Here is a 26996-nt window from a genome sequence, read left to right as displayed (position 1 = left end):
CTTTGTTTAGAGAGAGAAGGGATTTAGATCCCACACAGAGAACCCAAACAGCAAAACTGATTTTATTAAATCCTTGATTTTGAAATCCATTGACTCAAAATGAATTGACTATGAACTGAGGATCAGAAAACACAAAATAATACAACAAATCTGTTGGGAATAGGAGTTTGTTTTTATAAACATTAATAAGGCAGATTCAGAATTCAGAAGTCAGGTTAAGAAGTAGGTGGAAGCAGTATTTACTAAGGTCCCTTGCATGTGGCTAGGATAAAGCAAATTAACTTAAAATTTGACCATTTTAGGGACTTAAGGTTCAAGCCACTGACAGATCCTGCTGACCAGATAGATGCATTTCTGCAGACACAAGGGGGGTTATATGTACTTGAACGAGTGCTGTATCTTTTCTGAGTATTTTTTCCATGTTAAGTGTAAGTAAACTTCCTTTTGTTGATTATAATCCACAAGTATTTCATGCCTACATTTTGGTGAAGGCAGGTTTGAAGGAAATCATCATCATGGCTATAGTGGGATATAGAGAATGGTGCGATTGATGGCCAGATATGGTAATGTGGATCCCTGTGGCAAGGGGTCCTTTTAGTGGCATATGGAGAGCCCTCCAATAGAACAGAAAGAAGGCTTCCAATGAATTGAAACAATAGCCTTAAATAGATGCTAAGCAGGTTAATATGGAGGATAAAGAAAATATCAAGTTGAACATTCCCTTATCATTCATTGTTAGAGAAGCATGATTTCTGGCACAAAGAAAATCAAAGTAAATTGGCTCAATACATTCAGCAACTATAGACAGAAATCTTGCTTTTTAAGGATTGTGCTTTGAAGGTAGGACAGTTGATGTACTTCATCACGTGAAAGGGAGATAGGGACCAAGAGAGACCAGGGACAGAAAGTAAAGTCTATGTATTACAGTTTCCACTGGAAAATTTGTCCCACAGACTGCACCTGTGCACCTGTAGTAAGACAGTCTTGGGCATTCTTTTTTGCTAATTTATAGGGGAGGCTGAAGGGTAGGCATATTTATTATTATTATTATTTTTTTTTTTTACCAAAGAACTGGGGAAGCTTCAGGAGAATTTAAAGCAATAACCTGGGGAAAAAAGTAAAAAAAGGAAGGAAAGAAAGGAAGAAAGGAAAAAAAGAAGGAAAGAAGAAAGGAAGGAAGGAAGGAAGGAGAAAATAATTTTAAAAAAGAGAAAAACAAACAAAAAACAAACAATAACCTGAAGTGTTACTGGAATAAGGGTTGTTGGAGGTATGGTCCAGTGGAGTCAATCTGGAGACTTTTCTTTGTGTCAAAGTTCTATGGGTTGGGGATATGGGTTGAGTCCAATGGGGCTCTGCATGTCAACTCTAGACCCAAATGGTTCTAAATCTGTCCTCAACTAGTAGAATGGTCCTCAACCCCCAACTTGGGGGAAGAGTTTTAGCCTTCTTGAACAATAACTTTGTTATAATGTCCACCAGTAACAAGTATCTCAATTCCCAGAAGCTATGTCTACTATGAATCAATGCCATTTTAGGAGGGGGAGGAGATGGAGAGACTTTTTGGTCCCATAATCGATCAGATTCAGACTCCAGAAAGACTTAGCTGATAAGAACAGATAAGAACATAGTTCTGGATGACCTTCTTTGAACCTTCCCATTTCATTGCAAATGAAGTTATCAAAGCTTTTGCCCAGACTAAGAGCCACAAACACCAAAGGGAAATAGCTCAGTTATCGCTCAATTGGCCAATCTCTCCCCTCCCCTGACCCTTTCCCAATAGTTAGTGCCCACTCCTTCTTGGAAAAGGGGTTGGAGGACACAAGGAGCGATACTGTTGGGAGGAGACATGAAAAAGGCAAAACTATGAGTAACTATGTATGTTCATAGAAGAGAGGTGATCCCCTCACTGAGCTGGTGGCCATCCTAAATTCCTGGATGAAGGTGAAAGACTCTAAGCCCTGGTAAAAAGATAAGGCAGCTTTTAAAAAGGTACTACCATTCCTTCTTTCAACCACCCTCTACCATGAGAAATGCTAACTGTGACAGAAGTGTCATAGTATTATGTGCTATAACCCTGATGTTTCTGGTACTGTTCTTGCTAACTGTCACAAATTTACACTGGGACCTGTGAACAACGAAGATCTGGCCTCACCTACCACATGGACCACATTTAGAACTTGGTCCTTCTGAAGGGAGGAGGCAAGGCCTGGAATTTCTCATTTCTCCATATTCATTCATTCCTTTAGTGAATCAAAGGAGGCTAGTTATATTGCTTTTTGTATTTTTCTTCTTGTTTTTAAAACTTGAACTATCCTTTTCCAAGGTATTTGCACTAGGCTTTTTGTGTTTCTGAGACTAGGACTTTGCTCTTAAAACTATTTAAGTAGCAAGCTCCTTTGGAAGACTATTAAAACTTTAACAACAAGGGATGAGATGAGATAGAGTGTTAGCTAGGCTAGTTTTCCCCCTAAAAGGCAAGAAAGCTGTTCTCAAGACTTGATTCATCTAAATAGACCTACTACTGTGGCTTTCAAAGTCAACAAAAAGCATAAAAGAAACTAGCTTACAAAGCATTTGTGCACCCCTTATAATGATCCAATATTGTGCAAGTTTGGCTCTCCTGGCCAGATATGTTTTTAGAGAGAGATGAGGTAGACTGTCTTTACCTATACCAGCCAGTGATGTATTTTTATTGAGTAGCCTTTCCATAGTATGACTAGGTAAATCTCCTTTGTTAAATGTTAGATGGTCTACAAGTACCTCATTTAGTTTTAATCTTGAATCTGAACTATTAGACCTGCTTGAGTAAGGCTAGCCTTTGACTATCTTTTCAGTAGTTTCAATTTATGCTTTGATGGAACACCAGCATTTCTTTGTGAAAGATGGATATAATGTTTAATAATAAAATAATAAACAAATATAAAAACTTGCTATTTAATACAGATCTTAGAAGGTTCATGTATAAACTGGTGAGTCAGGATTTTTGAAGGTTTAAGGAACCAGATGTTTAGGACATGGACTAGACAGTATAGGCCAAATACAATCCTACATATTTGACTCTGGTCCTCTGGACATCCAATAGTATGTTTCCTTCACTCACAATGGGGTTCCTTACTCTAAGGCTGTCTGGCATTTCCCCTTTGTAGTGGTATGGCTGGTACAAGAGGCCACATGCTTACCCTCTGAACAATTTCCAGTACATAAGGTCTGGAGAGGAGGGGAAAGGCAATAAGAAAAGTCTAAGACAGGGGTTTTGGCCCAAGACACAAGAGGGATTGAAGCAAAGAAGAAGAAAAATCTTTTGGTTAAATGAGGCTCTGATTCTCCTACTGACAGAACTGGCAACTAACCAAAGGCTGACAAACTGTTTCATGAATACAACATTAGTTCCTTTCATGTCTCATACATCCTATAAAATTCCAAGTGGAAGGAGAGTACCAAGAGGCTGAATATAAAACTTATCTCAGAGCAGCTGCTTAAGACAGAGCAGGAAATATTTGTATCAAGCAGAGGTTTACCCTAAATGGCTATAACTTAACCTATTTCTTCTCTAAGCTGTTCTATGTTTAACCCAACATAAAACTCCTTATACTCTAGAATGCAAATAATACACAAACATACCAACCAGCTCCTGGGGATCTCGCTTTTCCAGTTCTGAAAACTCCTGCAAGAGACAAACAAAAACAAGGTAAATTAAGATCGAGGACTGACATTTTTCTCTTAACATCTATATTAGTGTTCATTGCTATAGCATCACCTTTCCCAAAAGGAAAGAAAAGCGAAAATATTACATGGAACATTTACAATGAAAAACCAAGCTGCTCATGCCCTAACAACTATTCCAATGCATTTTTTGCTTCACCATCTACATTTGAATGACAAACTCCTGTTCTGGCCTATTCAACATGATGCTTTCACCAAAAACAGACACAAACTAGCATCAGGGAAAAACAACTCACATAAACCTTTTGTGACCAATGAAACCAATTTAATTCTCACCAGTTTTCTTTCCCTTGGGCCTGTCTGGACTTTTACCTTCTTGTACAAGGCATGTCATTTCACTGCTGTTGGAGCCTGCTTGAGACTATCACAGTTACTGTAGGCATCAGAAAGTTGGGAAGACAAAGACAAACAATTCTGTACCAAGAAAAGAGCCATATAACAAAAAACTGCTCCCCAAAGGTTTAAAAAAAAAATATATATATATATATATATATATATATATATATGTATTTTCTGCCCTTACTTTTAGCGCAAGCTCCAAGCTCCATCATCAAGTCCTAGCATGTTTCTGATGGTGAATAATATATCCTGAAAGCAAGTTCTTTTCTTTACTGGTATGTTTTCTTATTTGTAAGATGGAAAGCACAAATCCAACTTGTACAACTGGGTTGCTACTGCATATCCACTTAAGATACAATGACTGTAGGGATACCAAGTGTGCCCCAAAATGCAAAGTCAAAATGGTGGAAACTGATCCCATAGAAAATTACCAGTCTCCCCTTTTCTTCCTTCCTTTAATGTTGGGGGAGGACATGATGAGAACACAGTTATACAAGTGTTGTGGAGATGAGGCCTTCAAGAGCAAACTGCAATACTTCCAAGGGGAGAGCAATTAGGTTCCAGTTTGGTGGAACAGCAGTATGACACTATGTACTTCAAATCTCAGGCAGATAACCAAAATTCCTCCCCAAAGCATGGCATTATATTACTGAGACAGCACCAGCTATATCTCATTCCCTTCCTCAGGATTCTAAAACACTCCAAAATTTCCTATATCCTCAGAACACTGCTGCTATTCATCCAACCTGAAAAGGACACAATCCTCATGCCTGGCTGCTTAGCAACAAGGCCCTTGCAGCCATAATCCTACTGCTAGTCAGGTGGGCAAATAAAGAACTCTTACTGGGCTGAGATAGGGGAAAGGTTGGAAAGCTGTTGCGCCAAGTTCAAGCTGGCATTGTAAACCAGCTGCTTCACCAAATGCACCAGTCTCTCTGGGGACCCAACAACAATCTCTTTGTAGCAGAGCATGATGAAGTTAATGGTTAATGGCCAGTTGGGAGGGAACTGTATGGCTAAGAGACTTTCCTTATAAATTATTCTGGAGGACAGTTTTTTTGGTGTTAAATGTGAGAAAACACCAGTAAAGTATATTGTCCTATATTCATATTCTTTCCCAAGTCAGCTATTTAGGAATAGGCCTTGTCTGGGTAGAACAATCACAGGATAGATAAACCAATTGCAACTTTCCTACATGTAGCTCCTACCAACTTTTTTTCCAAGGTATCCCACTGGATGAATCAAAAAAATAAAGTATCTTAGGCAAGACAGTAACACCAGAATTTTAAAAAATGCTTATCTGTCCCAGAATCATAAGTTAACTCAATATCACTGACATTTATAGAGTACTTCTAAGATTTAAAAAATACATGATATAAATGATCTCATTTGTTCCTTAAATCAATCTTCGATTATTATTTCCATTTTACAAACAAGGAAAATGAAGCTGTAAGAGATTAAATAACCAGTTTTACAGCTAGTAATTGATGCAAAGCTCATCCAGCTCTATCCTGCTTCCCAAGTTCATTTTACATTGTTCTCCTCTGTGCACAGAACAATATCTCAAAGGACAGAGGCTTCCTCCGGACAGGAACAGTGACCAATTCAGTTAACTTGTACCCAATGCAAAATTTGTCAGGGCTGCTACTTTAAGAGCTGTTTACTTCTGGGGATCTTTTGTGAGAAGGTAGAAAGGTAAGTACCACACTTTAATCTCTCAGAGCTTCTGAACCTGACAATTCCTCCTCTAAAGGAGCTCACATTCTAATTGCTGAAGCACTCTTGTTTTCATATTGTGAACAATGTTGGAGCTTGTTAGGTCCTGGAGAAATAAAGTTTGTACATCTTGCACTTTGGGGGCCAATTCTATAATCTGCAACCCGCTTTGCTTATCTGAGTATAGGGAAATGCAGAACAAACAGTACCACAAGTTGAGCAGACTAATCATATGGAATTCATGCTACCAGCTTCTGAGTTCCATCTTCAAAATACTTATCACTAAGATAAAGGCACAGATTTTCCTGGTATTTAAGGAGTCAAATCTGTCCTATTTAGCAGGACACCAAATCATAACATGTCTTAGGAAAACCCCACATATATCAATAGATTGTACACTGTAAAGAATAGCTTGGAAGTGTGTGGTGTCTAAACAACCTTTTCTAATATAGAAGTGATTGCATGGCTTCAAAACAATGATGCAAAAGGAGCTGCAGTGGTGAAAATGAGGTAAAGGGTCTTTTACCCCCATTACATTTAAATATCCCAAGAAATTATAAAGATCTATTTTCCCAAAGGCAAGGTAAGCTCATGCAATGAAAATGGCCTGTTCTGACTTTTCATTATGATTCTCAAAAACCAGTCCAAAGTGTAATTTCTGGGGGACGGGATAGATAGATAGAGCAGGAAGTGCAAGATTAAAAACCATGTAATAAAGTATATTTGGAATCTCTAGGAATTTAAAAGAAAACAAATGTCTGCTTAACTCTTGTACCTTCTGAACTCCAGCACCAGAAATTAATCCCAAATAATTACCAACAAGAGTTCTCTTGGAAATAAGGATGACACAATTCAAAAAAAATCTGTACAAATTTAAATTCTTGACATATTTCATTAGCACAGGTAGCTAAGTTTCACAAAACTTCTTATTGAAACAGATTTTGATTCATTTGTTAAAGAAACAGGTAAAGAGAACAAAGATGCATAGAAAGTTGGTATGTCATCACTCTGGACTTTTCTTCTCCACCCTCACCCCAGAGCAATATTTGGGAATGCTCTGAGTATGACTGTCTCAACTTGTACAAATCTCTTTTCTTCTAGGTGAGTATAATCTATTGGTTAAAGCAATGAACTTAACCAAGTCCTCTACTCACCAGACAACTGTCTACATAAAGATTTGCATTAGCTGTGAGGAATGGAATCTACAGCCTAAAGACACTAAATTGTTATCCCTAAGAGCTTTAGCATCTGTGCCCTTCAGATGCAAAAGCTCAAGAATACATTGTGCCATTTGTTAGGGAGACTTAAAATAAGGCTGTCAGGCTACAAAAGGAAAGGAAACCTTGCAGCATGTTGGTAAGTCTTTAAAAAAAAAAAAAAAAGTCTTATTTTATTGGTGTTCTTTGTATTTACATATTATGTCCCACTGGCCTCCTACCTTTCTACCTACCTAAGCCCTTTCTTGATTTCTTAAGTCATTCAGAGTTTAACTCCTTTTAGATAAATTTTCCATTATGCTATTGTTGTCCTTGGGCCCTCTTAATTCTTGGTTTTGTTTATTTCACTTTCCACCAGGTCATGCAAATCTTCCCAAGTCACAGGTTATGGCTGAATATTACAATATGTTGACACGTCAGAGTTTCTTCAATCCTTCTTCAATTAACAGGCACCCATTTTGCTTCCATTTTTTGACACCACAAAAAGTACTGCCATGAGAATTCTGGTGTACACTGGACCTGTTTTTATCATGTGACCACGGGTGGGTCTGCCCAGGAATAAAATGCTTAGGTTAAAGGCCTAAACAGTGGAGTTCCTTCTCTGTGAGTTCCAAACTGATAATCCCCACAAAGTTAGACTGTTTTATGGTCCTCTGGGAGTCAGTGGCTCAGGATCCCCTTTCTTGGAGGCCACCCAACACTCATCTTTGTCAGTGTATGTGGCGTGAAGGGGAACTTCCAAATCATTTTATTTGTATTTTAAATCACTAATAGAGGGGCAGTTAAGTGGTGCAATGGATAGAGTACTAGCCCTGAAGTCAGGAGGACCCGAGTTCAAATGGGGCCTCAGACACTGAATACTTGTGCTGGCTGGCTGACCCTGGGCAAGTCACTTAACCCCAATTGCCTCAAAAAAAAGCAAAAAAAGAAAAAAAAAATCACTAATAGTGATTTCAAGTGAATCAATTTTGTTATGGGACAGCTAGATGGCACAGTGGGAAGAGCACTGAAGTCAGGAACACCCGAGTTCAAATGCAGCCCTAGTCACTTACTAGCTCTGTGACAAGTTATTTAGCCTTTGTCTGCCTCAACTGCCTCATCTATACAATAGGCACTTAACTCCTAAGGTTGCTGATGCTTTACAAACAAAATTCCTAGATGAGGAATCTCATTTTACCAGTACAAATCAGAACCTTCTCAGCAAGATAATTATAGTTCTACAAAGAGATTAAATGACTTCTCCAGGGAGATGCAGCCAATATGTGTCAGAGGTAATTTGATTAGTATAGCATTAAATCTATTTACACATTTGGGTCATATTGTGTGATTTTTGTTATACTGGCATGTCCCAATCAAGGGCAGTGATTATTTCTCCAATTCCTTAACTGTCCTACAAGAAAATATTTTGTGAGTGTGTTACTTGTGCATAAAATAATGGGTGTTTATATATACTTTGAATGGAATTTTTATCTTTTTGCCTTATTTTTCCTAGTCTATATAAAAATGATGATGATTTTTTGTGTATTACCAGTACCAGAATTTATTTTGTATGTGGCTACTTTGTTGAAACTTTTAATCACTTCAACTGGTTTCTTCATTGAATCTTTGGGATTTTCTAAGTAAATCATCAAGTCATTTGCCAAAGAGGTAATTCTATTTCTTTTTACTGATATTTATGCCTTTAATTTTATTCTCTTGTTAGTATTTCTAGACATGTCAAATAAGCAGAGGGATAGGCTTTGCTTTAAAAAAAAAAAAAATTCTTAGGAGAATTCAGATAAAGCTCCAGAGGCTCGTAATCTAAAATTCAATTTAGTCATAAAAAGAAAAAAAAAAATTACCTCCTTAGAAAAGGGCCAGGGCTAACCCTAAAAAGAAAAGAGAGCCAAACAATGCCAAACTGTTACAAACTCTGAAGCAATAACCACTCCCTTCTGAGAGTCAGCACTCTCTCACCCGCCCTTGGCTTCAGTTAATACTAACTTAATCACAAAGCTGAAAATGCAGCTGCTAAGGCAAATCAGGCATTCTTCTTCATTAAAAGGAGGCAACCATTAGACAAGTTAGTAGGGAACTAGTGTCCTATTTCAGTTCCTTGACCAGCAAAGGAAGAAACTTCAGAATATACTAGCTTGGCTATAAAAGACCAAGGGGAGGGTAGAGGTCCCCAAAAGAAATCCTGCAAAAGCCAACAGAGACTCTTCTCACCAATCTCCTGATGAAATCCCCTGAAGAAATTATGACTGGAAAAGAGGAAGGAAATGGAAATAATAGAAATCTGTAAAGCTACAAGTAGACGGCTCTGTTTGAGCTAAGGAAGATTTACTCAGAAGTATGTGGAACTGACTGGAAAGAATGGACTTTTATTTACAGCAACAATACTTGCTAAATTCCTTCTGGAACAAAGCTCATAAAAAACTAATTGGAAAGTTAGGACACAGAAGTCTTTGGTTTCTGCATTCTGTCAAGTTCAAATGTCAACTTTGCCTTCTAGCTCTTGGGGTGTCAGACACAGAAAAAGCATTTAAACAAAACAAGCATAAGATCATGGACCCTTTCTTGGGTAAGGACAGTTATGGTTAGTGCTTCTGCTCATAAATTCAACTCATGGCTTAAAGAGTCCTATCCTCTAAATCTCATCTTTTATTTGAAGAGCCCGAACAGTTATGAGTTCATGTACCTTTTAACATATGTAAAGCAATTTGTAAATATAAAAAGTGCTATGTGAATGCCACCTGTTATTATTATTGTTGTTAGTTACTATTCCAGCCTCAAGTTTAGGGTAATATATTCATCTATCTGCAATGTCTGCTACTATATCCAAAAAATATTTATGTCTATTAAATTCAATTTAGTTTTAAAAGTCAGATTCTAGCTTTCCAGGGAGTTTAGGGTAACTGAATGGATTCTTTACAAACAAAATTCCTAGATGAGGAATGTCATTTTACCAATGCAAATCAGAACCTTCTCAGCAAGATAATTACAGTTATATCACATATATATAACATATACCACACATATGTTGTTATATATATTAGAGTTTATAAATGGAATATAACTGAATAAAGTTAGAATAACATAATATTTATTATAATGCCTACTATATGCCAGTCACTGTGTTAAGTGCTGGAGATACAAAGAAAAATAAAAAGTCCATTACTTCAAGGGGCTCACGGACTAATGCAGGTGACAACATGCCAACGCAGGTGACAACATGCCAACAGCTATATAGTAATATCTACATATCAACACAGCACAGAATAAAGGAAGAAGAGGTTACCACTATGTTTTTAAGTTCAATGTTCTGTCCTTCCCACTATACCTAATGTCTATCCCTTCATTTACCACTAAATTATGACCTGGAAGGCTCAAGGCCATCTCCAGAAGCTGTTGGTATGCTGACTTCTGGCATAACTCTTGCAGCATACCCAAACTGATAGAAAAAGATTTTTAGAGGCGGAAGTAATGTTATTTCAAGTCTCCTTGGTTGCAAAAATGTCTCAGAAACCCATCATAATAGTCATTTCCATTTTATAGAAATATGACTAAGCATGTGCGTAACAAGGAATGAACCTGTTAGAGGTTACAGTATGAAATCAGAGAATCTAGTTCAGTCAGCTAACAAGCAAATATTAAGCAGTTACTTTTGCCAGGGATAGAAAGGCAAAAGACAATCCCTATTCTCAAGGAGCTAACTAATTGGGAGAGAGAATATGTATACCACCATGTACAAACAATATATGGAGAGGATAAATTGGAAATAAACAAGATGAGGGCACTAGAACTAAAAGGGTTAGGAAATCAGAAAAGACTTCCTGTAGAAGGTGGGATATTATCTGACATTTTAGGGAAGGTAGAAGGCAAAGATGAGAAGGGAAAGAAAACCAGCTTAGCTATAAAGCCTGAATCTTTTTTATTAACACATACACGAACCTAGGAGCCCACTTCCTTCAGTTGTATCCTGTTGGTCAGTTTTGGAATACTGCCTTGGGCAAACTGCCCATTAAGAGAATGGAAACACTTAATTTATCCAAAAAATGGACGGAAGCTGGTGGGGCCACTGTGAATATGATCGAATGTGCCAGTGCTCTCAGACAGGTTAGCCACAGTAAGATTCCACTAAATCAAGGGCACAACTCTCCAACTAGGGAATGTTTTATAGGAACGGGTTAATTAGAAAGGTCTGCCAAGACAAATCAAGTAAGTCTTTAGCATTAGCCTAGTACACAGAAGAAAGACAAGTAGGAGAAAAAGGAAATGGTTGATTTCTATCTGAAAATTAAAAAAACTTACTAAAATAAAGCAGACATCATTAAACACTTTGTGTTCTCAGCTATGCTGAATGTGTTAAAAGCAACTTTAATTCAGTGTAAACTGAAAACAAACAAGAAAACAATTTTTAAGGGTGCTCTTTGGGTCTGATTAGTCTAAAGTAATCACAGATATAACTAGGGAAGATTTAGGAACCATAGTTCCCTGGATTCTATGAAGAGAAAAAAAGGCCATATTTCATCCTTCTTGCTTTGTTTACAATCTCCAACAAAAAATAAAAATAAAGGTTTCCTAAATGACAAGAATGGGATTTACCTAAGGCTCGGCATCAATATTATACTCACTAGTCATTTAAAAAGGCTTCCACAAGAATGTTACCTACATGCTTGTGGATGATACTTCAGGAGAAGTGCCTGGAGTTAAGCAAAGATAAAACTGATAGGATAAGAAAATTTTGTCTCAGGTTTTTGAGAGACAAAACTACTTGACGCACAATTATTGTGGGTTTATCTTGGGGGGTCGGAGAGAGAAAAGGCAAAGGCAACTTACAATGTGTGCCCACTTAATTTCCCACAAAAACCGTTTCTTCTTATTGGGAATTGCTACTTCATTTGATGCTTTTTATCTTGAATTGTGATGTAGTAGGAAAAAATTGGATTTGATGGAATAGTGGATAAGTACAAAGCGCAGTCTCAGGAAGACTCCTCTTTTGGGGTTCAAATCTGGCCTCAAACACTTAGTTGTAGTGAGGCTCTGGACAAGACACCCAATCTTTCTGTTTTTGCCTGCCTAACATCTCCCATATATTCTCATTCTCTCTAGACACCGCCACCCCTGGTCAGGCCCACATCACCCATACCTTGACTACTGCAATTGTCTGTAGTGGGTCTACTGGTCAAGTCTCCTCTTCCTCCAATGCAGCTGTGCTGAGATGCCAAACTGATCTTTCTAAAAAGGCAGCCTTGGTCATGTCATCTATTCAATAAAGTCTAGTGACTCCTCTAAGATCAAATAAAATCTTTTTGGCATTCAAAGTCCTTCCCAAACCTGACCTTCTGCTACCCATCTAGTCTTCTCACATTTAACTCACCATTGACATTGGTCTTCCAACTCTTCCTTGAACACAACTCCATTTTCCTGTCTCTGGATATTTCCACTGGCTGTCACCCAGACCTTGAAATTTCTCCTCTCATCCGTTTCTAACCATCCCTGGCTTCCTTCAAAGATCAGCTTTTTAAAGAAGCCTTTTCCAGTTTTCCTTGATATTAATTCTTCTGTGACTATCTTTAATTTATCCTGTATATAATATTTTTGTGCATAGTTATTTGCATATTGCTTTCCCCATTAAAACTGCAAAAGAGCCAGCTAAATGGCACAATAGGGCATCAGCCCTCAAGTCAGAAGGACCCGAGTTCAAATCTAGCCTCAGACACTTAATACTTCCTAGCTGTGTGACCCTGGGCAAGTCACTTAATTGCAATCACCTCAGGAAAAATAAGTGTAACCGGGTTTCCAAAAATCTAGAGAAATGGGAGTATAAGTATCCACTGATCATCACTAGCACATTAATAGATCCCATTAGATAAATGTCAGTATCTCTAAGGTCCTAGTCAGGGAAAATTTACCTAAATTCAAACCCAGTAATAGAAGTGAGTACAATGAGCGTGCTAAGTCCAGAAGTCAAACAAACTCTTTCCCCAGATCAGTCACCCCCTTCACCCACCCATCCCAAAAGGAAGACACCAAAAAGGTAAGAATTTCAGAACTCTAAAGCTTTTTGCAGCATGGCATTCTGGAAAGATAAAGCCCAATAAGGGAAAAGGAGGCCAGGCACGCCCAGGTTAGCAATCTGTGGTATCTGACCTGACGGGAAGGAAGTATGTTGGGGCTTGTCTGTCTGCTTGGAGGAAGGATGACTGTGCATGCAGCAGCTCTGGCGGCTGTGACAGACACCACCATCTGGGGGATGAGTGTCTTTTCTCAGACATACAGCATACCCTTGGATGCAGCAGTGTTTCTACTGGGCTTATATCCCAAAGAGACCTTAAAGGAGAGAAAGGGACCCACATGTGCAAAAATGTTTGTGGCAGCCCTCTTTGTAGTGGCAAGAAACTGGAAACTGACTGGATACCCATCAGTTGGAGAATGGCTGAATAAATTATGATATATAAATGTTATGGAATATTACTGTTCTATAAGTAACAATCAGCAGGATGATTTTAGAGAGGCCTGGAAAGATTTCCATGAACTGATGCTGAGTGAAATGAGCAGAACCAGGAGATCATTATACACAACAAGATTATATGACAATCAGTTCTGATGCACGTGACTCTATAACAATGAGATGATTCAGAGCAGTTCCAATGATCTTGTGATGAAGAGAGTCTTCTACCTCCAGAGAGAGGACTGTGGGAACTGAGTGTGGATCACAACATAGCATTTTCACTCTTTTTGTTGTTTGCATGAACTTTATTTTTTTTCTGGTTTGATTTTATTTTTCTTGTGCAACAAGATAATTGTATAAATATGCATGCATATATTGGATTTAACATATATTTTAACATATTTAACATGTATTGGACTACCTGTCATCTAGGAGAGAGGGCAGGGGGGGAAGGAGGGGAAAATTTGGAACAAAGTTTTGCAAGAGTCAATGTTAAGAAATTACCCATGCATATGTAAATAAAAAGCTTTAATTAAAAAAAAAAAAAGTCCAATGAAACACAAACAAAAAAAAGTTTACTTGGCAGAAACTCAAAGCCAGGAGCTAAAGTAAGAGTATCTGTGGGAATACAGTCAAAGGATGGAATGATTTGGGAAGATTCCTGAGCTTTGTGAGATTATTACCTGCCAAAGTTTCAATCACTAAAAATAAGACATTGGGATCAAAAAGACAGTTTATGATGCAATAAGCCTTTGTTTTGAAGGAAGTAGAACAAAGAGACTCAGACTGGATTTGGTTACAAAATAAGTAATAGCTGACAGACTACTTGCCTATCTACTGCACAGTACTTTTGTCATTCTTAGGACTGTCATGCCACTGACTTAAGGGATTCAGATGCCTTTTCAACTCAGCACATATGACTGTTCTACAAGTTCTACAACAGCTGACATTTTAAGATGCTTAAAAAAGGGCTTTATATATACATTATTTCATTTGATTTTCACAACCACCTGAGAAGATAGGTACTACTAAAGAGAACTCCCAAAGAATGGTATTTATCTTGCTAAGAAAATTAAAGTGCCAACTACTTACTAACAGTAGAAATGCCAACCACATGCGGCAAACTTTTAGCCATGTATCAAAAGTTCATGGCTCACAAGCAAGACATTTTAGTATCAAGCATTGTTGCTAGTTCTTTCCTTTGAACTCCAGAGTGCTCTACTTTTATAATGTTCCTTGATTTAAAAAGGAAAGATTTACTATCAGTAAGCATTTATAAAACATTTATTTTGTACCAGGTACTGGGAATCAAAAAGGGCAAAAATGAAACATTATCTTCCCTCAAAAAGCTTACATTTTATCTAACAACAATATGCACATTCAAAATAATGTATATAAAGTATTTTGTAAAACTTGCAGAGAATAAATACAAAATCACAAGGTGGTTTGGGGAAGGAGGGTCATGGGGGGTAGGATCACCAGGAAAAATAATCATAACCAAGTAGTCAAACTCAATTAGAAAGTAGAACTACTACACTCTACATAAGGATCCTTGTTTAACAATACTAACTTAGAAAAATCACCTATTAATATCATGTATGTTTCAACGTATCTTTTTTTTATTTTGTTAAATATTTCCCAATTAGATTTTAATTTGTTTCCTTTATATTTGACCTAAATCTTAAAGGAAATAAGGGATTCTTTAAGGCCAAGGTTGAGTACATTTTATACACTTGGGGATCAGTGCTAATATGCAAAAGATATGTGAATAAGCACAAGGAGGCTAATTTAGCTAGACCATGGTGTGGGAAGGAGAATGATGCATAACAAGGCTGTAATAATGCCTTGAAGAGCTTCAGATGTCAAGAAGGGGAATTTCTATTTGATTCTACATATAAAAAAAGATCCCAGAGTTTGAAGAGGGAACTGATGTGGTAAGATCTGTGCTTAAGGAAAATCTTTGGCAGTCACATGGAATATAGATAAAAGTAGGGAGTAGATGCAGACATATAAAAGACTACTGACAAAGCTCAGATGAGAGATGGTGAGATGTAAACGAGGATGGCGGCCACGTAAAGGAGAGTGGGGAATAGATTTAAGATAATATGGGGGTAGAAAAGGCAAGATTTGACAATTTATTAGATATGCAAGCTAAGGTATAATGAGAATTTGAGCATTACCAGAATGTTGAGAACTTGGGAGAGACTGGAAGGTAGTGGTACCCTCAAAGAAATAAAGAAGATAAAAAGATGAGGTTGGGGAGGGGGGAATAAATGAGCTCTATTTTTAAAATGCTGAGTTTGAAATGTTCATGGGACATCCAGTTTAAAATGTCCAAAAAGCATTGGTGATTGAAGACTCAGGAAAGAAACTGGGGTGAGATATTAAAATTTGGTAATCATTTGCATAGAAATGACAAACCTATGACAGCTGATGAGGTCATCAAGTTCAAGAATATATACACTGAGGGTAAACCCACAGTCAGAAGACAAGGTATGGATGATATTTCAGGAAAAGAAATGAAAATAAACAGACAAATGGAAGGAGAGCCAGGAATCAATAGTGACATAAAAGCCCAATGAGAGTGTCAAAGAGGAAAAGGTGGTCAAAAATATTAAAAGCTATAGGAAAGTCAAGTAGGATAGGGTTTAAGAAAAAGTCAATAGATTTGGGAAATTAAATGATTAGTAAATTTGGAAAAAGCTATTTCAGCTAAGTGATAAGGTTATCAGAGTGCTAAGGTCTAAGAATTAAGTGGAAGAAGGCAACGAGCATATAGTTGTTCTAAGAGTTTGGCTGTGGAAAAGCCTAAAAGAATGGTGGACTCTAATGAAGCACTGTTTCTTTTTTCTTTTTTTAAAATGATGGAGGAAATGTATGATTACAGCTGGGAATGAACCAATAGATGAGGCTAAAAAAAAGAATAATTGTGAAGGTCAATGGCTAGAGAAGACAAGAAGAGATTATGTTAAGAACAAGTTAGGAGGAGCAAGAACAGGGAGATGAAATGATGGGAAATTATGATCATAAGTAACATTAGTTCAATCACGAAAATGGAACATGTATGGATGATATATCTAGAAAGGGACTAGCTCTGTGTGGGGCTGATGGAATGAAAAGTCCATCATGGGATTTGAGAAGTTTGAGGAATATCTACATATAATGAAATTAAAATTACCTTCAATGAATGAAGTAGTGACAGAAGAGAAGTAGTCAAATAATCTAAGTACTCAAGGATGATCTGGGAGCTACTGAATAAAAAGACACCATGAGTGACAAATTTTGACAGAGAACTGCAAAGGAAGAGATTAATGTGGTTTGATCCACTGAATGTGGATCATGGTATTTTCACCTTTTATTCTTGTTAACTTGTGGTTTTTTTACCCCCTCTTTCAATACGATTTTTTTTTTTTTTTTTTTTTTTTTTTTTTTGCACAGCATGACAAATGTGGAGATATGTTGGGAAGAAATGCACACGGTTAACCTATATCAGATTGCTTGCTGTCTTAGGGAGGAGGTGTCTGGGGGGAGGAAAGGGAGAGAAATCTGGAACACAAAGTTTTGCACAGGTGAACATCGAGAACTATGCATGTATTTGTAAAAATAAAATATTATTAAAATTGGAGGGGGTGGGGAGAGCTTTGCTATGGTCCCAAAAAGTCAGTACATCTTTCATGGATATTTTAATCAACCAATCTGAGTACTTCAAATCCAAGAAAGAAAAGAGATTTTCTAGGAAAGATTTTCTTTAAGTAGGATTCCAAGCAGGACAAGAGGTATCAAATATGCAACATGCAGGGGAAAGAAACAGATTTATTACTGATTAAAAATCAATCTTAATTAACAAGAATCAATAATTTCTCAGTGAGTAATGGCTAAACTGATTTGGAAGGCTTGGCCCCAAGACAATTATGCTAAAAGAGAGTCTTTCTCCCCCATCCCCAACCTTAAGCTACAGAGGGCACCTGGAGAAACAAACTGTGACTACTTTGGGGTTTCAAGTGATATTTTCAACTTTCTCATCTGTTGTGACTTATAATAAATTCAAAGTAAGAAATCACTTTTTTACCCAGAATGTTATATACACTTCAAGGTAGGTCAAATAAACTGTCTAGAAAATATAGCATTTCCATATTTTTACATGTTAAAAGTTGTGAGCTCCTTCAAGAAACATACTGAATCCCTGTCTAGCAGCAGAGGGCAACTTTAGAAGAAAATAAATAATCTGGAGTAGCTACGTGGTGCAGTGGATAGAGACCAGAACTGAAGTTAGGAGGACCCGAGTTCAAATCTGGTCTCAGACACTAACACTTCCTAGCTGTGTGACCCTGGGCAAGTCACTTAACCCTATTAAACTCCAATTGCCTCAGCAAAAAGAAAAAAAACTATTGCAAATTCAAAAGGCATTATTACCCCTCTCACCTAAAGATGACTGAAACAAAAACCTTAAGTGATGTCTCTAAATGGAAATAATGGAAGTAATGCTTATACTACTTTCAATAACAATCATTGCTAACATTTATATAGTATTCATCATAATTTTTCAAAGAGTTATATGTATATAAACTTCTCATTAATACTCCATTCTGATAAAGGTATATCAAAGTGCTTGATTCACATCAATGTTTTTATTTCATGGAGGCTCCCACAATGCTTGACAAATGTTTTGGAGATTCATTCCCTATACACAGGGTGAAACAAAAATGCTATCAAATTCCAAAAACAACTGAAAGGCCTTTCAAAAATCAACACAAAGCAAAGCCACCAGTATTCTCACCAGTCTTCCTAACTTCTAATGACATTTTATAAATCTGAATCCACTTGAACACAGTAACTTGGAAGATGGTTTTGCTGAGAAGATGATTTTGGAGTTCTGAGCTTTGTACACTGAGAATCAGGTGCCATGGGGAGCTAGCCCTCCTTAAGTTTACAGAAAGTACAGGCCCATGTTATGGGTAAAGAGCATTGCACGAAACCGGCCTCATTCACAACATTCTACATCCTCCTGGCTTTCTACTCCTTCCATGAATCTGCTTGTAAAATTCCTAGCTTTTTCCCACCTCTAAGGAAATCATTCTGTATAACGGGCATGTGCTTTGTATGTAATTACTCATATACATGTTCCAACCCCCCACGTTCTCCCATAGAATTTAAGCTTATCTTTTAGTTTTGCCATGTCCAACATATCTAACTCAATACCATGTACACAGTAGGAGCTTAACATATACTTCTTGAATCGTATTTAATATGTGTGAACTATTTTCTCATTTATTTTCTCTTTTGAACAAATAAAAAGGAAAGTAGTTAACCAGATTTATATGCTTCTCATCCTATTATGCTTTTATTCAATGCCACAAACTTTCCCAGAAATCTTATTCTGCCTTTACAGAAGCCTGCTCCTAGGAAGAGCATTCATTTCTTAGGTCAGTGTCTCAAGTGTGAAATCTCTCCATTGAAGCCTGATCCTCCCACATTCTCAGTCAATTGGTAAAAGTCCATTCCTTTTTGTTTTCTCCTGGCCATCAATCCATCTATTTGTTTTCAAAGGAAGGGAGTGTCAAGAACAATAAATGAATGGAAATATCTTCATCCAGAACTGTGGCAATGAAGAAAAAAAAAAATAAACATGGGAAAATGTTACAGGGCAACCAAGCTAAAATCACAGACACTGAGATTAAAACTCAGACAGAGGGAATAATACAGATTTAGGAGGTAGAAACACAAAGGATATATATACGAGATATCAGGCCCTTAATGTGATTTTCAAACTGAGGATTAGGAGTGAGAACTTCCATCCTTGATTCTGAGATTCTAGAAAAGGACTATTTGAAGATAATAGTAACCCTTTGCTGTTGATTAAATCAAGGACATTAAGTGAGAGGATATATTCTCGGGAGACATGAACAAGAATAACTAAAGGCCAATGACCTGGCTGGAAAGTATTTTAACTAAGCAGGTGAATGGCATGGCTCTGCTTAACTCTCAATTGATTAGGAAGTATTCAGGCTTCTCTTTGCTTTTAATTCATCTAAACACCTGGAATCTTTCTATCAAGTGGAAATTCCAATTTTTTGGACATTATCTACTCTCTACAACAAATTTAAAAATGAAAATGAGGATTTGGGGATGATGATCTTCAGATGTGATTCTACAACCATTCTGAATGAAAGAATCAATCCAATGTCCACAATATACATACGAACATAAAACACTGGGCTTTTCCAGTCTTAAGATAGATTGTAAAACTTTTAAGATAGATTTATAAAAGTTAAGATGTAAAACTTTGCTTACATTACTTTCAAAAACAATCATTGCTAACATTTATATAGTAGTCATCATAATTTTCCAAAGAGTTATATGTATATAAACTCCTCATTAGTACTTCTTTCTCAAAACAATGAAATGAGGGAGAGTGCAGGGTCTAATTTTACAGATGAAGAAAACATAGGCTTGGAGAAGTTAAGTAATTTGTCCATGATCACACAGCTTGTATTAGAAGCAAGATATGAAACTTAAGTCTTCCTAACTCTTAAGAACAGCAATCTAAAGCAAGAGATAAATACCTCAAGTAAGATTTGTACACCAATGGAAACAATTAGTAGCTTGGGAAAGACAATTATTTATTGTTCTACACACACAAACAATTTAAAGTTAAAAGTTTTGAGGAAGATCATAATATTTTTTAGCATAGTGAGAAGTCAAAGTAGGAAAGTCATTGCCACCTTGTGGAAGGGAGATGTAACAACTCTTAATTTGCACTTCTTGGGGAGCTAATTTTATCAGAAGAAAAAATTGGGTGCTATTTGGTTATACAAAGGTGGTTATAGTATAAAGGAAGCGATTGGGAGAGGGGTTACACTTAGTGGGTGAGGAAACTCCCTCTACTAATGCTGATCAGCAAGTGAGTTACCTAGAGCAGAGGTGTCAAATACAGGGCCTGTGCAATGAAAATGTAATTAGGAAAGATTTAACAAAATAATAAAAATACAAAAGACAGATAGTATTACTATGTAGCAAACTAAGTTAATATGCAGAGATCCTTATACTAGGTGTAATGTGCCCTTTTTAATGATTTTGGGTACAATGACTTCAGAGTCAAGACACACAGACACTAAGTACTTGAGAATGGACTTGAACCAAGCTCTTCTGTTTTTTGAAATTGGTTCTCTATCCACTATACCACCACCTTGCCTCTCTAGGACAAAAATGACTCTACATGCTAATTAAAATAACTCCAAATATTCAGGGAGTCTTGAGGTAGAAGTTAAGATCAAAAATCTGTTCAGCTTGGGATGGTACAGAAATCAGAATTAACAGGAAGGTTTCCAACAAGGGGATACTGAACAATGGCATATTGAAGATGACTCTGGAGCTCATTCCATGCTACTTGGAGAAGCAGAGAAAAGCCAGGAGCAGCTAATCTGCTTCTTGTACGTGGTGGTCACAACCACCACAATACAATACAGCAGATTTTGTGATACTGGCATCCTTCCCAGCAGTGGAAAACCTGCATTTGTATCTAGAGTGCCATTACAAGCACTGTTCTACAGGGCCATCTATCTCCTTGACCCCATGACCAAGAAGAAGGAAATTTGAGTGACCCTTACCTTAGTCCTAGAGCACAGAACAGAAACTAATGATCCACTAACACCAATGGCTCTACTCTGGGGCTTCACTGCCACTCAGCACACTTCCAGATACTTTTTATTTCTAATCCTCCTTCCTCTAGTGAAAATGTTCAAGACCTGAACTAGAGCAGGGACCAGATACTTTCCAAGAATTCCCCAGAGGCCGCATGCTGCAGCCAATCAGAAAACTGAGGTTGGAATCTTGACTGCTACTTTCTAGTTAAAATATCACAATTTCTCTGGATTTTAGTTTCCTCCTTTATAAAAGGAGAATGGACTAAATGACCTCTAAGGTCTCTTTTCAGCTCTAAATATATCATCCCTGGTCACCACCCCCTTTTTTGGAAGCCCTTGTAAAAATTAAAAAATCTAACTCCTTCAGAAAATAAAAATACAAGGACTAAAATAGGTTTATCTTCACAGCACATTTTCCATAGGGTTGCCTGTTCTAAAGCTTTCTGCTTGGCTTATGTCTGAAAAGTGAATAAATCCTTGTATTGTATAATTCAGAGATAACTTATTAAAATAATACAACTATAGCTCATTCACAAGAAAATATAACCAAATAAATTACTGCTGTCAGACCATCTACCATTTTTATATAGAAGAATGGGGGAAGACGAGTTAGCAATATTTCCCTTTCTGTTATATTCAAAGTAAAAAATCATGCCTATAGCAATTTTCAAGTCGTCTCTGAATATCCTCTGATTCCAGGTGCCCTGGTGCTCCAGGTACCCTGGACCAGCACTTATAGGCTCCATTAATAAATTGCAATGCCAAGGATAGCCCATGGCCAAATTAGTTTGGGAAATTGTAGGTTATCACAGGGAATATTACTGAAAAGCAAAATAGCTTACCATACAGAAATCAGCATAGAAAGGAAAGGCTGGATTGGTCCTGGTCACCTTTAGCAAAACAGAAAGCATACTTTCTCTTCCAATTCTTTGAATCTTTGTGATTCAGATTCAGGGTTGAAGGCTGCCTTTCCCCTACTACTACATCAGATTCATTTACTTTAGGAATATCCCCTCTTACCCTGCTGCATCTCTACCTGCCATTGCATTATCTGCAACAAGGTTCTATTGTTAACAAACCAACCTTCATATTTAATTTTTTCCTCACATATTTCAATTGATCTAGTCCTCTGGGAAACCTGGCTTCCCTCAAGACCCAATATTTTTGATCACCCTCTCCACTCCTAAATGTACTTTTTCTTGGCACATTAGGCAGGAAGAGGGGATGGTGATGTCCTGACTGTTAAAAGTCATTTTCAGGCTACCTCCCACTCCCTATCCCCAGCCTTACTTGGCAACTTCTCTTCTGGCTTATTCTGTTTCTCTATCACTCTAAGCAGATCTTAATTGTTATCTGTCAGTACCCAGGTTATTTCCCTTTCCTTACTGAGGAATCAATAAATTCCATAACTGGAACTCAGACATCCTCTATACTTGGGGACTTCACTATAGATGTGGATATCTATACAATTAATGTGGCCTACCAGCTCATCAACCTCACTAACTTCCGTGCTTTACACCTTGACAGCAACTTCACCGCTTCTATGGATGGGGGAAAGTTAATAACCAAACAAGAAATAGAAAGGATCATTAAAAGACAAAATGGACAAACTTGATTATATAAAATTGAAAAGATTTTGTACAAACAAAACCAATGCACTAAGAAAAAAAGAAACCCAACAGGAAAGAGGTAACTGGGGGAAAAAACTGTAGACAAGTTTAACCGATAAAAATCTCATTTCAAAGACATAAGGAACCGATTCAAATGTTTTAAAAAACATTCTCTATAATAAATGGTTACGGAACATGAATAGGGTGTTTTCTATGGAAGAAATCAAAACTATCAATAACCATTTGAAAAAATATTCCAAACAACTATTAGAGTAATACAAATTAAAGCAACCCTGAACCATCAATAAACCACCTGAACCAAACCATAAGATAGGTACAGTCAACAAGAAAATGACAAATGTGGGAGAAGTTTCAGGAAAATAGAAATACTGATGTACTATTGGGAAACCTGTAAACCAGTATAGCAATTATGAAAAGTGATTTGGAATTATGCCAAAAAAATTACTAAAGTGTGCATATCCTCTGATTTAGTGATAGCTTCTAGAGCTATACTCCGAAGGTTTTCTTTGATGTTTAGAGGAAAAGGATCCCTAAGGACAAAAAATTTTATATCAGCTCTTTGATTTCAGTACAACTTAGGAAAAGTTACGTGAAATAATGCAAAAATGAAACAAGTGGAACCAGGACAATAATTTACACAATTACAAGAAAAACGTAAAAACAATTTTGAAAGCCTTAAGAATTCTATTCAAGTATCAAACATTCATGATTCTACAGGCCCCATGGTGCTAAGCATGTTGCCCACCTCCTAACTTAGAAATGATAAGACTCTGGAAAGGTGCAGAAGGAGAAAAGTTTGACATGGTTGCAAGATTTTGTTTCATTTGTCTTTGAATATTTGGTAAGAGTTTTGTTTGACAAAATCTTACAAAAATGAATGTTGACAACTATCTTTACATGTATTTAGAAGAATAAAAACATTTTTAACTAAAAAAAAGACTTGATAAATCATATCCTTTATCTTATCAAATCACCCAACTATGTAAATCAGAACTGCTATTCCTCCAACCATAACCTCCTGTCCAAATCTCTCCCAAATCCAGTATTTATCCATACAACCTCCAGTTATTCCAACTATCCTTTGCCATGGTCTTACATTCTTCCCTTCATTATCTTTTTTTTTTTAATTTGTTCTTTATAGATCTATATATACACACATCTCCCTGGTGAAATGGAAGCTTTTTGAAAATAGTTTTTATTTCATGTTTTGTCTTTGTAGACTAGTGTAGTGCTTGACACACAGTAAGCATTTAAGAAGTACTTGTTAATGGAGCTCCACCCTGGAATCCTCACTTTCTTAAAGGATGTTTCTAAAGTGATGTCTTGTACCCATTTAAGCCCAGACTACAAGTTCTGTCAAGGGATAAAACAAGTTTAACTTAATTTTGCATATTCTTATCACCTAGACCCTCGCTTCTCAATGTCAGGCAACTAAATAATTATGGAACTGAATTATTATTGTCTTCTTTGGGTTTTAATTTGTTCTAAAAAAGTTCAAAACTTTTTAAATAGGGGCCAGTTCACTGTCCCTCAGACTGTTGGAGGGCCGGACTATAGTAAAAACAAAAACTTTGTTTTGTAGGCCTTTAAATAAAGAAACTTCATAGCCCTGGGTGAGAGGGATAAATGTCCTCAGCTGCTGCATCTGGCCTGCGGGCCGTAGAGGACCCCTGTTCTAAAGCCATAGTAGCCCAGCTTCCTAGCGTCCTTTGCTACAAAGGCAGAAGAAGAAATGTTGGCTCTTTTCTTTTTAAACAAATAGACTAGTCTGGCTTACCTAGAGGCTTGCACGTTGGTACTATCCTCTTGAGTAACACTTTTTTTTTTTTTTTTTTTGCTGAGGCAATTGGGGTTAAGTGACTTACCCAGGGTCACACAGTTAGGACATGTTAAATGTCTGAGACCACATTTGAGTTCAGGTCCTTCTGACTTCAGGGCTGATGCGCTATCCACTGTGCCACCTAGCTGTCCCTTGAATAACATTTTAAATGAGTTATGAATGTGTCTTAGATCTGGGTTCCTCACAAAAAGTGCAATGTTTTAAGGAGGCTCAGCTAGCACAGTTACCCTAGATCCTGTCAGATTACTATAAAGCAAGGTTATTTTATTTAACCTTTTGTCATAGACTTCTCTGAAAGTCTGATGAAACCTATGGACCCTTCTTCAAGATGTCTGTAAATGCATAATATAGGATTACAATGGAAATGAATTATGTTGAAATATAATTTTCAAAATATTTTTAAAAACAAGTTATCAGGCTATAAATTAAGAACCCCTGCCATAAAGGATTAAGCTAGTTTTATAGAAAATCTTTGCCTCTGTTTTCCCATGTTCTGGGAATACTGGAAATATAATTATTCCTACTACATCACAACTTTCCCCATTGAAGTTTCAATACATTGTGAGTTGACATAAGAAATTAAATGGAGATTCTTGGGGAGTTTTACAGAAGTTGTAGACAACACACAAAGGCCAGCAGAAGGCACAGAAAAAGTTCAGAAACGCAGAAATATACAAAGTAGGTTTATAGTATTATAGAATACCAACATATTTTACCTTTTAATACCATAATAATTCAGACTTCTTTTCTGGTAGGAAGGGAGGATCTAAAACTTTTACAGGGATTCTCCAGATCACAGAGGTACTACACCCTAATACCTTGAATGTGAAAGAAATATTTTTTTTCCTTGAGAGGAAAAAAAATGTTCATCTCTGTGTTGCTTTGTGAGCCCCATCAGCTGAAGATTTTGCCTCATATTTCACAGAAAAATTTAAGGTTATTTACCAAGAATGCTCCCTTCTGCTCTCCTTATCTCATAACTTTCAGATGTGTTCTTCCAATTACCTCCTCCTTTATTCCAATACTGGGTGAAAAAAGTCTTCTCTTTCCTTTTTTTTTTTTGCTGAGGCAATTGGGATTAAGTGACTTGCCCAGGATCACACAGCTAGTAAGTGTTAAGTGTCTGAGACCAGATTTGAACTCAGGTCCTCTTGACTTCAGGACTGGTGCTCTATCCACTGCACCACCTAGCCACCCCTTAGTCTTCTCTTTCCTAAAACTAACCCATTCATGTGAGCTCTTGAGCCTATCCCTTCTAGTTTCCCTAGAAGATCAATGCCCTGACATTCATCCTTACTCTTTAATTTTCAATCTCTATCTACTGACTTTCTCCCTAGGACCTGCAAACATACTCATGTCTTCCCCATACTTAACCCATGCTAGATTCTACCATCTCCAATGGCGATTAATAGTCTTGTATCTTTTCCCTTTAATGTCAGTTTAGCCACTTTGAGTAAGCTAGCCACACCAGGAGTTTCTGAAATGAGCTTCCAACCTCATCATTCAACTTAAATTTCCCTGTCCAAAGTTATCAATAATCTCTTGATTGCCTGATCTAATGGCCTTTTCTTACTCCTTATCCTTCCTAACCTCTCTACAATATTTTACACAGTTGATCACCTTATCCTCCTAGATACTCTTTTCCCAAGGTTTTAGTGACACTTATTTCCAAAGTTCTCCTTCTATGTTGCTGCTCCTTCTCAGTCTCCTTTGCTACATTTTCACCTATATTATAGCTACTGACTGGGTATTTTCCAAGACTCTGTCCCGGTCTTTCTCTTCTACAACTAAAGGTTCTAAGATTGGGGTTCTCAACCTGGAGTTTATGAATAGATTTCAGGGAAGATTGTCAAATGGAATGGGGAAAAAATTACATATTTTCACTAACCTCTAACTAAAACTTAATATTTTCTTTAATTATGAAATTTTTAAAAAACTGAAGTTTTTATAAAAAAGGGTCCATAGGCTTCAGACTACCAAGAGTTCAAGACAAAAAAAAAAATTTGAGCTCATTGCTCTATAATTAAAGCTTAAACCGTGGGGTTTGACCCTATATGGGATCTGGTAACTGAATGTGGGGGCTGCAAAAAAAAAATTAGCAACAGTAAAAGGTTTTTGAAAGCAACTACCAAAAATTAATTCAAAAATCAAAATGCATAATGAATTCTAGGTGTTTCTGGCAATACTTGCCAGTGCTACATCAAGTGATTTCACTACTTTGTTCTGAACACACACTTTGCACTCTTCCAGAAACACTTTGGCTTAGGTTTGAGATTGTGAGATTCTATCTCACAATTTCTCAGGTGAAAAGGGGTTGAGAATAGAAAATGTTTAAGAAACCTTGCTCTATACCATCTTACTTAATGATCTCATCAGCTCCTATGAATTCAGTTGACATCTTTATGTAGATGACTCCTAGATCTGTATATCTAGCTCCACCCTCCCACC

At 37.0% G+C, this 26996-nt stretch overlaps 1 protein-coding gene across 6 annotated transcripts in view; it reads right to left on the bottom strand.

Annotated features, from left to right (window-relative positions):
• Positions 1-26996, bottom strand: part of SAP30BP (SAP30 binding protein) — a 47531-nt gene that overhangs the window by 14801 nt on the left and 5734 nt on the right. For all 6 annotated transcript variants that reach the window (XR_004233817.1, XM_031965812.1, XM_031965813.1 and 3 more), the window contains one exon: positions 3625-3667. Coding sequence is in view for 5 of the 6 variants with exons in the window: in XM_031965812.1 (XP_031821672.1) it covers positions 3625-3667 (43 nt within the window). In the remaining variant the exon portion in view is untranslated. The remainder of the gene's footprint in view (positions 1-3624; positions 3668-26996) is intronic.

The sequence above is a fragment of the Sarcophilus harrisii genome, chromosome 4 (assembly GCF_902635505.1).
Source record: "Sarcophilus harrisii chromosome 4, mSarHar1.11, whole genome shotgun sequence".
NCBI classification, from domain to species: Eukaryota; Metazoa; Chordata; class Mammalia; order Dasyuromorphia; family Dasyuridae; genus Sarcophilus; species Sarcophilus harrisii.
Note: the sequence above shows the minus strand (reverse complement) of the source record. Positions and strands in the feature narration are given on the sequence as shown.